Raw genomic sequence first — 17,428 nt, forward strand, 5'->3', positions numbered from 1 at the left:
ACATCCTAGAGCATTATGTTTTTCCTGCTTTCTCATAGCCCCAAACAGCGGAAGAAAACAAAAAAATCTAAAAACTCAGGGAAACATTAAAACACTGTTTAGATTCATGAAACAGTCTTGGAATCAGGGACTCACTAGCTCCCTATGACTTATTGGGGTTTGCTTTAAATATTGAGAGATGTCAATTTAGTGTATGTAAAGCTAGAATATTACTACTGCCTTAAATAAATACTGGATGATGGCTTCTCTTTTTGCCAGATGACCTCAATATTGGTGGCATAATTGGTGGAGTCTTGGTGGTCCTAGCAGTTTTGGTGCTCATCACTCTTGGTATCTGCTGCGCCTACAGAAGGGGTTACTTTGCAAACAGCAAAGAGAGTGGGGAAAGGTAAGCTGGGATTCAAAGTGTTCCTATGCAAGTCCCTGCATTCACAGCTAGCACAAAGTAGTCTGAAGGGCGCCAGAAATCGGTGGTTAAAATGTATGTCAGTGCCTGACTTGGACATACTTCTTCCTAGTTCCCTACCAAAGACTACAGGCCAACCCAGTTCTTGAAGTATCCAATCCCCCACTGTAAACCCTGCACCATGCCAAAAGGTTTATTTGCCTAAAGGAGAATTTTGGTATGGCTCCTCCTGTGGTTTCTACCAAGGCCAGACAGAGGAGTGCTCTAATACCCTCATACTTTGTATGGGAAGGGGGGGACCAGCACAATTAAATGCTTACAGGTGTTTGTCCAATAGGTTATGTGCTGTAGGCATAATGAGGTCTACAATTTAATGAACAGAGCTCACTGCACAATTAGTTTAAAGCATCAGGACATGCATAGAAAATATATGCAGAAGAGTAGGCTCTCTGCAGGAAATCTCACTAGTTGTGAGAACCTAAATTTGGGATTAAAACCAACCATTTTAGAATGCACATTAAAATGTTAAAAACAACAGCATTGGCATCTGCAACAAGCCTTGATATCCTTACAGAATCTGTGGAAGAGCTAATATATGTAAAACCAAGATTCCCACCAGATAGATTTGTTCCATGTTAAATGTTGCTTTTCAGCAGAAGTCCTGGGTTTTTCTTTGGTTTGGTTTGGTTTTCAGAAAAAGCTCCAAATATCCTATTTAAATGCAGCTGAGGGTTGGCATACGCTGGACTCAACAGTCGTGTATAAATTCTGAATTCCCATGGGATTGCAAACAAGTGGCGCTTCCTTATAACTACAGAAAATGCTGAAGGCGTCTGGCAGCGAAAGTTTAAAATGAACTTTATAATTGCCATGGGAGACAATGCAGGAGGCACACAGAAAGGTAGTGTACAGGGACCAGAGCAGGAGAGCCCAGAAACGAATCAGTTAATCTCTTTGCAGAGTTCGTCTTGTGGAAACATACAGAAATCTTTTTACCCTGTGGTGAAGGGGAGTTTAGAAAAAATCCCAGTCATAACAAATGATGGAATAAGCACAGATCTATCATTTGGGCAATGAGCTGGGCTTCTCTCTGCTTTCTTTTCATTCGGCTGCTCTTCCTCATTTTCGTCTTTCTCAGCACCTCCCCTCCAAAATCCTGCAGTCGTCTTGTCCCAGAAATGAGATCTTTTCCTTTATTTCAGCTACAAGACTCCAGCAAAACCTGATGGCGTTAACTACATCCGGACAGATGATGAGGTAACAAATGATTTGCATTTAACATCTCTCTGTTTAGGAGAGGAAGAGGGTGGGCAGAGGACTACTAGATTTTTTAGGGCCTACAGACTTTCTTAGAGTGGGCACCACTCAGAAGCAAGGATGTAGAACAGAGAGAAAACAGAAGGGTGAAGGCTGAGTCATTTCCTTAGAAATGATGAACAGTTTAAGTTGCCTTAAGTGAATGATGCCAAGAGCTATCAAATGCAGCTCTGCTCTGTCTGTTATCTTATGACCCCCTTAGGGTGAGTTTCATTGGATTAAGGGCAGGCCACGATGCTTTTACAAGAGAATTTGCATTTTGGGATTTGAATAGATCATGAAGCTTAAGATCAGAAAAAGCCTCTCCCTATAAGCAGAGATACTGAAGAGGGAACGAGAAAGTCCCCTGCCATGCCTCGGTATGTGAGGACAGCAGCAGAAGGAGCACCTGGCCAGTATGGCTGGAGTCTCCTTCTCCTCACCAGCTGGAAGGCGGTGCTACCCAGACCGAATGCTAGAAGTTACACAGATCAGATCTCCCCTCACGGGCACACTGCAGCGGGGGGCAGCAGGAACAGAGAGTTGCCTGGAAAGCCACTAGATCCTTCATACAGCCAGAACTGTTTTGTTGCAGGGGGACTTCAGACACAAGTCTTCATTTGTCATCTAAGACGCCAAAAGAATATTGCAAACCAGCAAAAGCAAGTGTGAAAATACCTCCTCCAGGAACTCAAAGCAAGAGCAAAAGATGAATTAAGTGCGCTTGGAAGAGTTTGGAACACACAAGGACTTGATAGCTAGCTATCTGTATATCTTTTTTTTCTTTGCCAAAGTTTAAAGTAACTCCTCACTGCCCAAATTGCGTCTCCCCTGCCTCTGGAGATACCAACAGGATCACCTAAACCTGTCCTTGGACTAAGGAAGCATTTTAATACTTCCCAAGAGACTGGGCTGTGAAGTTTGTGGAATTGCCTTCTATTTGTGCTGCAGGGACACAGCCACAATGTGCAGACCAACCAGGGGAACAGTGTTAGGTAAACATGTAGTAGACATTACTAGTGCAAATTACTAGTAGACAAAAAGGGTGCTGATACAGCAATAGAAGGACTTCAAAGAATAAGGTTTATCCATGCAAAGGGGAGTCTTCCTCTCAGCCGCTTGTTGCCCGGGCCTGGCTGGTGACTTTTACACATTTGTGATTGTCTTGTGCTTTTGACTCTGACTGCTCAGGTGCAGAACGGAGTATCTGAATAGCCTACGGTGACAGATACCGATTCAGTAAATGCAACTAATGTTCTCAGCCCTTTTGTAAACTTACTGAATTCTTGTTACTCCATTTAATGTGAAACACAGGCAGCATCAGGCCAGAAGAATTGCTTCTGTTCACTGCTTTATAGAGAACTCATTGCACGCAGGTAACCCCTCATTCTAATCTGCACAAAGCAGGCTTGCCTCTTGCGTCTTTTGGTGTTTTAAAGAGGCTTATAGTGGAGGCAGAGAACCTAGTGCTAAGACATCCCTTTCAGGAAAATTAAAACCAAATACTTTCATGGGCTAAGATTGCCATAAAGGGTACTGAGATATCTTCAAGCTTTTTTACCTTCTCCATTCATTTTGTAAAATCCCCCATTCTAAATTTTTTGCAGAGATATATTTTGATTACTTCAGAAAAGGTAACATTTCTATTTAAAGTGTAAATACGTGATGCCAGCAGTGTTTAAGTAATGTAGCTATTTTTTTACTTTTTAAGCTACAGAGAGGAGCTCAAATGTTGCTATAGTATGGCACTGTCAGAGCATATCGGTGTTACTGCAAAGCGTAATAAAAAACCGCAGGTGGAACAGCGTCTCTTTCCTCTTAAGCGAGCTTCAGCAATTTCCTTGTCACAAGAGGTCTTACCAGACACAGAACAGAGTCACTCAGGGATAGTTTTTGTAAATTTATGGCAGGAGCTATCAACTTTTTTATATATAAAACTTACTGTTCTTGCCAGTGACCAACACTTTGTTTTTGTTGTTGCAAGAAATATCCAGGCATGGCTTTTTGGAATCAGTTCCAACAAGGTGACAGAGTGACTTCAATGTTTGCTACCCCTCTGCAAGTTCCCTAAAGCACTAACAGTGTGACAGCTATGGCAACTTGACAGGTTTAAACTGCATAGCCAAGGCAACTGTTTCTGGAGTTGGGAAAGCAAAAGCTCAATACAAAAGCACTTTTGTAGTGTCAGTTGCAAGTTTTCTCTAAATGGTGAAAGAAAAAAGAAAACAAAAAGAAAACAAACCTGGTTCTCTTGGCTTTAGAGAGAATAATTTGAAACACGTGTTTCCCAGAAACATACATGTTGATAGTGTTGAACAGCACTGGGTAATATAAGACTGCAAGATGTGGATGCAACACTAGAAATGTGCTGTGGTTTAAGAATTTTTTTTTTTAATGTAGCATAATTTAGTGTTCTTGTATTTCCAATATGAATTGAGTTGTCTTAACTTTTCCTGTATACAATATTTTGGATACTTGACGATTTGGACTTTGTCAGTGTTATTTTTTTAAGTGTTCTGCATTAATCTGCTTTGTTTCCTAGGGGCCTCGCTGGACATGCCATTGCTGCATTTGTTTTGCCTAAACAAAGTGTTACCACTTCTCCTTTTGCTAATGAAAGTAAAAATAAGGATGGGGCAGCAATAACCATATGTTCCCTCTGTAACTTGGACGTTACTACTGCTATCTTGCAAATACATTATGGTTACCTCCTTAAGATATGCTCTTCAGCCAAGCCAAAACACAGTACTGTTCACTGGCTGCACGCTGCCTCTAATCATTGTGACAGTAGTGAGTGTAACATTCCTTTGCACCTTCTGTATATCCACTACTCCTTTTCTATGCTGCTTTTATGATACCTATAATAAGGGAGAGAAAGAAAAGGTTTGAATCAGGGTAGCTGTGGACACGATGGGAGCACAATCTACAGTCTCAACGTGAGCTAAATGCAGCCTTCACGTGAAAAGCCAGCAAGCTAAGAATCAAGGCTTATTTTTCAGTTCTAAAATGCGACAGTGGCATCTCTAACGAGAGAAGGGGAGATGATCCCCCTGATACAGCTCATGAGATATGACTGATGGAATTCATTGTATTATTGTGAATAATATTCAGGTTTGTACTAATGTATTACGTTTAACTTTGCCAAGAATGTTTTACATAAATACCAAGCTATAAAGCATTCTTGTAGGGTTTTTTGTTTGCTTTTGCTTTTTAAACAGCCGTATTATTGGAGGCTTCTGTTTTCAATTCAGTGAAATAAGGGAGTCTATTCTGTCAGAGCACTCATCTACTTGTATTAGGCTGAAGGTTACAGAAAGTCCAAGGTATGTTGCTGTTTATCATTTTATTCTTGAACATTTGTTCATCCCTGGTTCTTCTCTAGAGAAGACAGATTAATGCTCATAGGGCTCATCTCAATATTGCTCGAGGACAGAACAAAAACTAGAAAAGCACAAATTAGGAAATAAATTATTCCCATTACCATTCAAAGTGGTTAAATAATATTTTAAGGCAGGAGAGAAGGTACAAAATAAATGGATGTGGTCATAACTGACCATCAGCTAAGCCAAAGCCATTCCATACATCCCCCGGTCCCAGGTTTTGACTTTGATTTCAAGAATAAAGTTTAACCTCACTTGAAGGAGTCTCTGATCTTCAAAAGAAAATAGGGAAAGTGAGGGCAAATTATGGGATTCCAGTGCAGGAGGTAAGTGCCTCTGGAAGGGCTGTGGTAAAAGCATGCTCAGCCTCTTTCTTTCCACTTGTGCAGAAAAGCCTACTCCGTTTCTGTTGTTCATGCCTGAATAAGGCAAACCAGCATGAATAAAACAGATTCCATTTTCAAATTTCAATGAAATCTAGGCCAAGAGCTCTGTAATAGAAGTTAACAATGGAAAAACTTCAGTTAGGTTCACACGGCATCAGAGAGACTTGGGAACGGTCAGATTCCACCATTTACACAGCACATTTATGATAAACAAGTTATCTGTGCAGAGCACAAAGCTACACATATGACTTACCAACCTTGATTTTAGTGAGTTACTCATATCCTGCTTGCAGTCAAGTAAGAGTCTATATTTAAAAGCTGCTGGGTCCAACATTAATTGAACTGATTGCCTAAGATACCAGCAACGTAGTAGAAGAGACTTTGAGGCGGTAGAAATCTATAGAAAAAAATAATTTCGCTGTCAGATCAAGAAGAGGGGAGAAGCTGTGGGTGGAATTAATTCTGTAACCATTTATTTTCATAAAATTTTAATAGTTGGAAATAACATAGTGCAAGAATGGAAATATTCCATATAAAAGAACGTTAAGGCTGTTCATACACACAGGAGTTTGCACAATAAATAAGAGGTGATGTAGCGTGCAATTACCAGATTTAGGGGTGTGGCAGTGACAAGCTGTTTTACCTTTGTTCAAATTAAAGCAACTCTAGTATTTAACCAAGAGGGACAATGAGGGCTTGAGTGAATACGCTGAGCCCCTCACTTCCCTGCAAGCTGTAATAAATGCACTTATTGCTAAGCTTGTAACATTATGCTCTTACTTTTCCAAATGGACAAATTATACATCCTGTGAGTGAAGAGCAAGCCTCCCTTTATACTGCAGCTTTCTAGCTCTCCAGTGAGCTTTGTCAACAGCAGCAGCTTATAATACATACATGCATTAATGCAGGCTTTGTATGCCCATATTCTAGACAGTTTCATGTAAAAAACAAGTAAGAACAGATAAGGAAGGAAAGACGTGTGCCCACAATGATTTATAATTACAGAGGAAAAGGACAGGTTTCAGGCAACATGATGATTCTGTACAAAAGCTCAATGAAAGGATCAGTTGTCTGGTTTCAGTGGAGTTCTCCGCTGGGACCGTCTCAGAGGGACACGCTGGCTGCTCTGTTTCCTTGCTGGGGATTCTACTTTCCACTCACGTGGCAGGGATGGGCTGGAACAAAGGAAGCAGAACGACCATTTATTTTAAAGCACTTTACCAGTCCTTCTCACTGTGATTCCTGTTTCAGACCTGTGTTGGACTTACGGTTTCTCTGGTGATGTCAAACAGATAATATCTCTCGGCTCATCCTCAGTCAAGGCCTCTTTCTTCTCTGCAAATAATACATCTATTTTAATATTTTAAAAAATGCCACAGATTTGATCATTTGGGGGTTCTTCGCCCCCTCAACTTAGAATCACAAAGATAACTTGCCTGGAGGTGAAGTGGGTGTCTGTGTCAAGCTGATGTAACTGACCCCAGCACCAAAAGTCAAGTCATTAATGGTCTCTGAAAGAAAAAGCACATATTAGCAGTCAGCTTGTGACACAGCCAGAGGGCAAGGCACGCTGTAGTAGAACACTTAAGTGTCACAGAGTAAGTATATCCAGTTAATAGCAAGCTCATATACATCTCTCTATTCCAGCCCAGCAGATCTCAGCGTCTCCTGTCCAGCCACAAAACGATGTGCTGAATCTGATGGGCCATCTGTGCACATCAGCTTCAATCTCCAGACTTAGAGCCTTCCTTGTATGTGGAGGAAATGAATTTAAATACGGGACCTCAGTCAGGCGCCTCCTTGTCCTACCTAGGTGGGAGAGGCACACCTTCCACTGAGGCTTTGCCATCTTTCACGTGTTAGATTCAGACCAGTTGCTTTGCCTTGTCAAGGCAGAATATGGGGTCCCTGCAGACTGACAAAGGACCTGGACAGCCCTTCCATAAGGAACTGCCTGCAGCCAGGAAAAAGGAATCACTTTACAAGGAAGCTAGGTAGAATTTAGCTTGCCTGAATAGGCCATAGTTGTCAGCTGTCTCTTTTCTGTCATTTCTCTCAGGAGAGATGTCACAATATTCAGATTTTACTTTACTCAACACTCTGTTTTATGCTCATGTTTCCTAGAACCTTTCAGAAGGAATTAAGGTAGAGAGTGCTTTATAGGGCAGGAGATGGAAACGCTGCTAAAAGGACTTCTCTCTACAGACTAACTGGGTTTGCTCTTTAACTACTTCGCTGTCCTGGAAGGGAATCACTGAAGCTTGTAGTGGAAATCCAACTAAATCTATCTGCCTTAGTTGGCCTCTGCATCTCCCAAGACCGACCTGCAAGTGTCCTGAGAGTTTGTGCAGTGTGTGCTTTAACAAGTTACCTTGGTTCAGGAGAAGTTTATGTGAAAGGAAGGAAGGAAATGGTAAAGAACTGTCATCAGGTAGGGCTTCCCATACAATCAAAGGTGGTATCTTCACAGCGTGCGTTTATGTACCACAGTGAAGCAATCTACACTTGCCCAGACCCACTTAGCCATTCTTAAAATAACGAGCAGGAGTTGAGAAGGAGAGCCAAAGACAGCAGGGGAGAGAGTGACAGCCAGAACAGTTGAATAAGGTAGAGGGAAGAGGCAGCTGTTCTTAACTTCAAGTACAAAATGGTTTGCAAAGAATTGCATCTCCAATAGTTTCAGAATGATCTATCAGAGAAATAAAAATGTTTTATTTTGATTGTCTATCAGCCTGCAAGACCCAGCGCCACCATGCAGATGGCTCAACACACGCTAACTGAAGTGATGATACTGCTCTGTACAGTTTGTCTCCCTGCTGAAGGACACATGCTGCCTCGAAGCAAAGTAGGAATTCAGCCCTAGTACCACTGCAGATTAATGTTCTTCCTCCTTCTTCACCATATGGTGCTTAAGAGAAACAGCCGTGCAAGCTTCCAGACAGGGATATGGCGCTTAAAGGTTTCTGCTCTCTAAAAACATGCTCCCCTTTTTTTTTTTTTTGCACAAAGATCATTGCTTGTTGCTCAGGCAGCAGAGAGAAACACCAAGGCAGACAAACCTAGCCAAACAGTGGAGCATATAGGGAAGAGAAGGGTCACATTTTCCAGTGAATGCACATCACTGCCGCTGGTTTGCTCCTGCCCGCTCGTGAATGTCAGGTATTTGCAGACTGCCGCAGAGCTGACTGCCTTATTGGCTACGTGTCGTTTGCTCTCCTGTGTGCATGCAGGTCAGGTGTTTGCACAGATACAGGCAAAGAGTGCGGTCAGACACCTATGCTTCTGGAGCATCGACCCCTCCCTGCAACAATTCACAACCTGTCAGAGCTAACTGATACTCCCAGCTTAACTGGAGCGCTCTCCAGAGTGCGTGAGGGTGTTGATCACACTCACAATTCGAACTACAATGGAGATGCCCTAAAGGAGTTCGGCAGCGAACTCCTATAAACAAAGGGCATCTACTGCTGGAACTTGGCTCCATTTGTGTTTTACTATAACTGCCTCTTGTGCTTGCAGAAGGTGACACTGCAGAATGCTGTGGGGCTGTCAGAAAGCATTCCAATAAAACCTAACTTTTGAAGGTCAGGTTTTGTGAAATGACAATTCAGCTGCAGTGGTCATAAGCATAGCAGAGTCTCACAATTTGTGTATTAGAGATTCCTCTCTGTGTATTTTTACTTTAATTTCCACTGCAGAGTAAAAAAACCAAATCATTCCTTCTCCAGTGCTCAGTCCAGTTCTTTCTTAACGTAGAACACATACACACACGACTATGCAGGTTATTAATCCCACTTGAGCAGATCTCTCTGTTCTCTTGCAATTCTCACAGCTCACTGCCTGCTCTAGAAGCAGGTCATAGCTCACCTGACATCCTTTGTTTGGACAACAGGAACCCCTTATCTTAGAGCTGAAAAGGACCAGACCTTGAGTATTTTCCTCTGCAGCAGGGTTCTGTAATTGTCTGAAAACACTAAGCTATGCTTCCAGAGTTAAGCAGAGCAAATGTCTCCATTCAACAGAATCTTGCACACTTCGGGTAACGCATGCTATTAAGGAACCATGACAACATGCCTTCTCGGCACCCCAGAGCTGATGAAGGAAGAAAGGGCAGTAGCTCTGTTACTTCAGCAGCCCAAAATAAAAGCTCTCCTGCACTGACTCAATACTATAATACCATGTGACATGTAAATGGAGACCGTATTGGACTGTCCTTTCCTATGTACATCGTTCACCTGAGACCTTCCGTTTCAGAATGGTTCTTATATACTACAACCATTTAGATAAATACATAATCTATAGCTATCAATGACTAATTTTCTCTGCTCTTTAGAGGAGCCATGCATTGCTACCTCTATCAGAGAATGAGTGCTCAGCCCAATTTGGAGAGGGTTTCTTTGGGTTATACTTACGTTCTGGTGTGCTGATTGCACGGCCCACCACAGAAACATTTTCACCGGTAGACTGTTGATTCAGGCTTTGAAAGGATGCTAGAATTAAGAACAGAAATGGATTCACTTAAGAGACCTCAAGGGTCTGACAATCAGGCTGTGTCAACTAGATCTAGTCCAGTGCCAGGTCAGTTTGCAGCAAGCTTCCTACCTTGCTTGCTGACAGCTGTGCTTGATGGAAGCGATACAGCCGATAAACTTCCTCCAACACTCTTAGTGCGTTGCTTGCTTCTGGCTTCCATTGCTTTCCTGGCAGAGTTCAGGATGGCAAGCGTGCTCAAGGATGCTGGCCTACAGGGCAAAACACATGACAGAAACAGTGAAGAGATATTCTTCTGCAAGTCCAGATGAGATACATGCAATGAGGAGAGAGACCTGTCCCCTTCCCGATCCCTTATAATCTTAAACACCAAATGTAATGGAGAAGATTGTGCTCCAACACTGGTGACTTTCATACCGTTAAGTAAGGAGTGGATAAGCAAAGCAGTAGCCCTGCAGAATATCATAACCGGTAATATAAACAGAAACGCATACCTGCAACCAAGTAACGGCTGTTTCAGGACATCATCACTAGGTGTAGTCAACTCAGAAGGCACAGAGGAAGGACTTGATCCAGGTGGCAAGGACGGTGTCCCACTTACAGGAGACTGAGCATTATTCCAGCCACCAGAAGGTACAGCCGTCTCCAAAGATGGTGGTTGCTACAGAAAACAGGAGAAAAGATGATATGTCTAACAATGGATTCAAGTGTAGAAAACCCTAGATACAAGGTGCTTAGACCTACACGCTGTGTGATTAAGAACTGCCCTTTGTGTGACAGACTTAAAGGGGTGCTAGGGAGAAAGAATTTATTGGACGAAACTTTAACAAGAAGCAAGTAGGAAGTTTTGATGGGATACATAGGTCCTAGTTTAGAGGTCTATATATAGGTGGTCTTTTAAAGTCAGCAGAGAGAGAAAGGTACTTCCAGAGTAGAAGTTATCTCATCTTAAGGTAGGTATCTAAAATAGTTCAGGACAATCGACCCGAGCACATACTTATTTCTTTACATGGACTTTAAAAGAGGATCTGCATCACTAGGACAGATCTAAGTTTCCACTTGGTGTACACCTAAAGTCAGACAAAATGAACGCTTTTCTTTTTGACCTGATCATCTTTATCACCCTGAGAACAGAGCGCAGTACAACATATAAGCACAGCTAGCGGCGAATTAGACTTAGTTCTCCCTTTAAATTGAATTCTTTTTACGTTAGTTGTTTGCTGCTTCTCTTTGCCTAATGCATGGTGTTTGTCGTCATTCTAAGCTTATTAAATGACTGAAACCAAAGCTTCTGTCAGCAAATGTGAAGAGGTATGAGAACACTACATAGCCATTCTGTTAAAAGTGCTGTGACAAAGTCCACAGACATACAGAGTCTGGGTGCTATGCGTATACAAACTTTAGCAGGGGAAACAGTACGTGTACAGAGTTAACGGCACCAACAACCTCTGCCCCCGCTGCCGAGACCTGCTCTTGGTCTGACTCCTTCTCCCTGGCCAGCTGCTCTTCATATTTCTTCATATCGTACTCCAGCTCGGCTGCCAGCTGCTTGTCCACAGCAAAGAAGTCTTTGATTTCATTTCGGTAATCTTGCATCATTTCCTGGAGCAATAAGGAATGTTTAAACTCTTTCAGAAATCTCTCCTGACTACTGATTCATGTCTCCATTCAGATCACAGCTGCTTAAGTGCAAAAGGAAATACCAGTTGGTAGAGCAGAGGTGTTTTTAACAGACTAAGAGTTTCGAATCCAATTTGTACTTCAGAACATGAAAAAGCTTTCCAGCATTCAAGCTTTCTGCCCACATTCCACTGAGGAGGCTCACATGTAACACACTGCGAGATCCTTATCTAAAATCCCTCCACCTCCCACATTATTTAATACAGTGGCAGTGTCACAACATCATATGCCTTCTAAACTTCCTTCTAAGAAGGCTGTTCATTCCATTACTGATTGCACATCTAATACATTAACTTGAGAGGGACAGAAAAAAAAAAAAAAGACAAAAAAACTCTTCCCCTTACCCGTAGGTAGTTCATAAGGTCCCTAAGAGCTGGGCTCCTCTTCTGCTCCATCAAAGACTTCAGTGACGTGATTATTGGGATGATATTTTCTATGAAGTTCTTCTTTTGAACCTTTGTTTGAACAAGGCATGAAGAGTTACATGATGCAATAAAGGAGAAGCCACTCCATGGTTAGATGAATGACCTAAGTGAAAGGAGTTATCACTCCACAGCAAAGGAATTACCGCAATTAAGCCTGCTCTCATGCCTCAAGCATGTACATAGGCTTTTAACCTAAGTGGAAGCTTTTAAGATACACTAAGTCAGTCAGTTCTCCCATTGAAAGCAAATTGCCAAAAGGTGCACCAAAAAACATTGTTACGCTCGAACGCTTTACCAATAAAAGATCTGTGGAACAAATTTAGCCTAGCATAGCTTCACTGACTTCAAAGCAAATGCATTTCTAATCACTCCAACTAACCCCTCAAGTACCAGTATCCCTCACAAATCTAGCTGTAACGTCTTCATTTACAACACATGGCGCTTCCACAGGTGCCCTCAGATCAGAATGGACCTACAGACAGAGCTTGAGTAACAGCCTACAGGCACAGTATGTCATTGGCATTGCTATGCTACTTGGATAGTTTTTGCCCAAGTTTCTCTGTCACAGAAAGGTAAAATTCCTCCTAGGATCGTGGCCAGCCCTCCTCCCACACCAGATCAAATGCCATTCACCTGGGAGATGAGCTTTTTTTGTGCCACCTGCATGACAGCATTGGCCATTGCCATTTCATCTTCATCAGGCTGAATGTCTTCATCAGGTTTTGATCTCATAGTTGATAGCTTGATTTCTTTGCAGCTAAGGACTGCAAATGTATCCGAGAGCAGCTCATTGGCTTCCAAGTCCAATGGAAGGACCTTATCCACAAAGCATGCTGGAACACACAGGGAAGAAATAAGAAGTATTTTACTGGAAACAGCAGTGCCAGTAAAGACAGAAAGAGAACACGGCTGGATTGAAAGGCTAATGGTTTTATATAGACACTAGTTCTTTGTTTGACATATTTTTAAAGACAGACCCTTACCTAGGATGCTGTGGCTGATCTTTGTTGTAATGCTGAACCTCTGTTCATCTGTAAAGTGGTCTAGCAGGAACCTGTAGATACGCATCCTTTTTTCTTTGTTATCTTTTCCCTTCAGAGAGAAGAGATTCTTTGCCCTGTGGTAGAGCAAGACATTTTACAAGGGCCAAGCCACATTATATGAATTCATAGAAATAATAAGACTTTAAATCAGAAAGGAATAGTTGAATGTCACTTTCAAGACCCATAAATCTGTCAGGATACCACATACTCCCACAAATTACATGCAGAAGTCCTCCCAGAAGTGTCATGGGGAAGGCAGGACATTCGTAATTTAACACTGTTTCCCCTAGCTGTTTCCCCCCTACTGCATACATAATTATAAATGCCACAAGCGCTTTGCTGCAACCAAAAGCTGCACAGCCAGACAGCCCATCATTTAGCAATAAGGAGATAAATGTGCTCAACTGACCGCACACTCTGGGGGAACCTGTTGTACTTCTCGTGTTTCTCATAGCTATTGAAATGGAAAATGCACTCAATGAAGTGTTGGGAGAACATTACTGGATTCCTCTTCAGCAAGAGATGCACCAAGCAGAACTCTCCAAACCTGGAAAGGAGGAAAAGGAAGAACTTATCATCCAGCAGCTTCTAAAAGCCACCCCTGAAACACAGCGCAGGGTTACAAGCCGTAAAGTGGCAGGGTGGGTTTTCTCTGCTAAGTCTTCCTCAATACCACGTTTAATTCTTGCCCAGCTCCAGCTGGGCTCAAACAAGGCTATCAGTTTATTGACTTTAAGCCTTTTTTCATCCAGAAAGACATAGATGTTTTCAGCGTCACAATACTACTTCACTTTTTTGCCATTCAACAGAGACAGAAATAAATTTGAACTTGAATTCAGGCACAACACTTTCATTACTTAAATAACTTAAGTTGTATTGTGGCTGAGACACTTACAGTACTTTGCAAAAAGTTAATCACCAAAAGTCCTGCAAGAGGTGCAAGTCAATCCCAGACTTGAAGAATGTGTTTTTGTCTGGATGCAGTCACTGAATGCAGATGCAAAGAAAAAGGCTCCCAAAGAAATAGCACTGTGTTCCTTAGCTAAAGCTCTAGGAACGTGATGTTGCAATGTCACCATCTACTGGAAAGACATTTTTACATATTAAAAAGTCACTGAAGAGAAAAGAAAGTGTGAATATGTGCTAGTACGCAATGACAGGTTGATGGCCTTGGAAACACCAATATTCAGGTGGACTGTTCCAGGTAGAAAGAAGTAGCAAACTCTCCAAGCCTCCTTGCATCCAGCATCCCTGTACGATCTACCATCCTTAGAGGAACCTGCCCCCCTCTCATTTCTTATGTTAACAGAGCAACTTGAGACTTTGAAACCTACAAAAACTTCATAAACATGCACTTAAAACCAGTTTGCATAATTCCTCTTACATGTCAAAGTAATACAAAATGTAGTAGATGGTTTAAAAAGGCAAGGCATGCCATGTAAGAAAAAAGAGACTATTTAATCCTATTCCTAAAACCAGTACTCAAGACAGAACCTATTAGAAAACCATGAGGAAGATTTCCTAAAGGCTTGTTTCAAAAAGTCTTTTTTTTTCTGGGTAACTAGGAGTCAAAAATAGAGCAGAGCTGCATGTTTTGAAGACATCCAAGAACACACAGCTTGCTACTTCAAATTACTTTGAAAGAGGTTCTCCACTCCTTTGCTACCATTGCAGACCCTAAAGCATGACCAACTATCATTGAAGAGGTTAATGAGAGAATCATCTGCTCTCTTGCTGAAATATTTCTCTGCATGCTGAAGGTGCAAGACTGAAGCTGGTTTTAAGTACATCTCTGATCTTCAACTACTTTATTTTACAGATGAGTATTTTACCTGGCAATATCTGGATTTGGATCCACCAAGACGCTGACGAAACGGAAGAAGAGACAGTCTTTCCATTTCACAAACTCCTCCTGTAAGAAATCAGCAGACAATAAATTCTCAGCCTGAATCACCAAAAACCTAGTGTAAACCTTCAGACTGCAGTCATGACAATATCTGATGGAGCCTAGCAGAATGTGCATCAGGCAAATGAGCAAGCCATACAACTTCAGCTGGAGGTATGCAAAACAAACCTTGACAAGACAATGTTTTGGAGGATGCTTTAAACAGTATAAAAGCCACAGCAGCGAGCATCTAGGTTTACCACAGGTATCAATAAAAAAGTAGAAACATAAAAAATCTGTTCTCCCATCCCAAGGCACACATGCTCTTCAACACTGTTCTCGGAGCCAAATGCACTCCAGATCTGCCTTGGTTGGCTTCATACGAACATTGGGAGGGTAAACATCTTGAGCCTCTCAACATTTACACCTTTAGAACAATAAGGAGAGACAGGAGGAGAAAAAGGTGCCTGTGCTGCTTGTTATATTCATTCATAGAGGAGTGACACTGAAGGGAATTCAAAGAAACAAAGAGAAGACAAGAAAAGAAGTAACCACTGACTAAAAATAATCTCATTATCCAACTGTGTCCTCAATACGATTTCTGCCTAGCTAGCGAAAAAAAGCAGTAACAAAATACATAGTTTAAAGTCTTCTTGATTAAGTGTAGATTAATCAAGGTATAAGCAATATACCCACTAGACAGGTTGCCAGTATTCAGCACAACAGAGGTACTTGAAGCGGGCTGTCAGATACATGCTTAGGACCTTTATTTACCTGCAGAAGGTTGGTAAGCAGGATCAGCGTCTGCTTACGAATGAAGGAATTTGGGTCCTTCAGACACAACGAAATGTTGGGTACGTATCTGTCCACCATGGATGTGTAGCGGACACATAGATCACACATAACGATGACAACATTATTGCGAACAGCCACATCATGCGACACCTCCAGCTCTCGAGCTAGAGCTGCAATGCATTTCTTTGCCAGATCTTCATGCTGTAAACATAATTTACCTGTGAAACAGGGATGAGTCTGTCAGTACTGTGAATATATTCTTCTTCCTAACCACCACAGCCCCACTTATGGCCTCCTTTGGGTCCAGTACGAGCCAAGAAAGGAATCAGGAAGTAAACAGAGGAATAAACAAGAAACACATGCTGAAACTTGATGAGCAATCAGCACGATCTCTCAAAGAAATGATACTTCAAGGAGTTCTTCCAAACTCCTCTTAGTCCTACAGTGTGGGTCTCTATGCCAAATTCCCTCCTTCACAATGAACTATTTCTGTGTACAGGGTATTATTCAAAGCAGCTAAAAAGAACAGCCCCAGCTGTCATAGGCATAGCAGGGAGACACCCACCTCTAAGAGCATCACTAAACCAACTTAAAATAAAATAGCCTGCATTCTAACATGACTTCTCCCTAACTGTTTCTAAGCTCGGTACAAAAGTATCAAGCTTCCCAAAGCAGTTAAAGAAAGAAAAATACTGTCTATCTGCAAGAGAAGAGACTTGTCGCTAATCACAGAGGTACTACAAAACCAGAACTTTCACTTAGTACTCTCCACAATATGGGAGATACAGACTGAAATACTGGAGATACAGATTGACCAGGCTTCTCTCAAAGAAGCTCTTCATTCGTGCTGAGAAGAACAAGTAACTATGTGTAGTCATTCTGTTCTAAACTGCACCAAAAGCACCAAGTTTTCTTCATCCTTTGTTGAGTACCTTACCACATATAAGTTGATCCTTCAGCCAGACAGCGACCAACTCCGAGTACAAGGACAGTACAATTCTGAAGGACATTGCTAATTATTGATCACTATTAATGTGTTAATCACCTTGAGAAGCAGTCACATAAATAGCAGTATTTTTATGGTTTGTGCAACTGGTAACCATGGATATTTGCCTTGCTAAAAGCTATGAGCTGAGGCAATGCAAACATGGAGCACTGTGGCTATCCATTACAACTGACACAGCTTTTGAGTGGAACTTTAACCAGGAAGGGTGGGAAGTGGATACATGAGGGCATGCTTCTGCTGCAGGATGGCACTTACCTAGAGTAATGAATGCATGAGCTCTGACTACCGGAGGCATGGCTGATCCTCTGAATTGGGACAGTGGCTGAGAAGCTGGAATTTCCTCACCATCTGGAGAGCTGGACACTAGGAAAGAACAGGGCAGAGATGAAAACATGCTTTTCTGGTAAACAGTGTTGTCTGTAAATTTAGAATTAAAGGCAGTAAGGAGAGCGCCTCACATTGGTCCTCGTTGACAGAAGCAGCCAGAATGGACTGAATCAAAAGAAAGATGTGTTTCTCCACTTTGGCTGGACACAGCTGTGCAGCCTCACCCAAGATGAAGAGGTGTCTCACCTACAGAGGAGAAGCAACACTGCAGTCAACAGGCAATGGCTGAGCTGCAAATTAAGTCAGCAGGA

At 42.0% G+C, this 17,428-nt stretch overlaps 2 protein-coding genes across 2 annotated transcripts in view; one reads left to right on the forward strand and one right to left on the reverse strand.

Moving 5' to 3' along the window:
- Positions 1-2,848, forward strand: part of JAM3 (junctional adhesion molecule 3) — a 5,927-nt gene extending 3,079 nt beyond the window's left edge. Inside the window, exons 6-8 of the mRNA XM_010282840.1 lie at positions 259-388; positions 1,609-1,663; positions 2,298-2,848. Coding sequence (XP_010281142.1) covers positions 259-388; positions 1,609-1,663; positions 2,298-2,333 — 221 coding nt within the window. The 3' untranslated portion in view covers positions 2,334-2,848. The remainder of the gene's footprint in view (positions 1-258; positions 389-1,608; positions 1,664-2,297) is intronic.
- Positions 2,849-6,531: 3,683 nt separating this feature from the next.
- NCAPD3 (non-SMC condensin II complex, subunit D3) overlaps positions 6,532-17,428 on the reverse strand; it is a gene marked incomplete at its 5' end in the record, with an annotated part of 28,318 nt that continues 17,421 nt past the window's right edge. The window contains 15 exons of the mRNA XM_010282841.1: positions 6,532-6,643; positions 6,737-6,803; positions 6,905-6,979; positions 9,878-9,955; positions 10,068-10,207; positions 10,451-10,617; positions 11,403-11,558; positions 11,981-12,091; positions 12,695-12,894; positions 13,045-13,178; positions 13,514-13,651; positions 14,937-15,016; positions 15,764-16,002; positions 17,046-17,153; positions 17,249-17,363. Of these exons, the coding sequence (XP_010281143.1) occupies positions 6,532-6,643; positions 6,737-6,803; positions 6,905-6,979; positions 9,878-9,955; positions 10,068-10,207; positions 10,451-10,617; positions 11,403-11,558; positions 11,981-12,091; positions 12,695-12,894; positions 13,045-13,178; positions 13,514-13,651; positions 14,937-15,016; positions 15,764-16,002; positions 17,046-17,153; positions 17,249-17,363 (1,920 nt within the window). The remainder of the gene's footprint in view (positions 6,644-6,736; positions 6,804-6,904; positions 6,980-9,877; positions 9,956-10,067; positions 10,208-10,450; positions 10,618-11,402; positions 11,559-11,980; positions 12,092-12,694; positions 12,895-13,044; positions 13,179-13,513; positions 13,652-14,936; positions 15,017-15,763; positions 16,003-17,045; positions 17,154-17,248; positions 17,364-17,428) is intronic.

The sequence above is a fragment of the Phaethon lepturus genome, unplaced genomic scaffold (assembly GCF_000687285.1).
Source record: "Phaethon lepturus isolate BGI_N335 unplaced genomic scaffold, ASM68728v1 scaffold16142, whole genome shotgun sequence".
NCBI lineage: Eukaryota > Metazoa > Chordata > Aves > Phaethontiformes > Phaethontidae > Phaethon > Phaethon lepturus.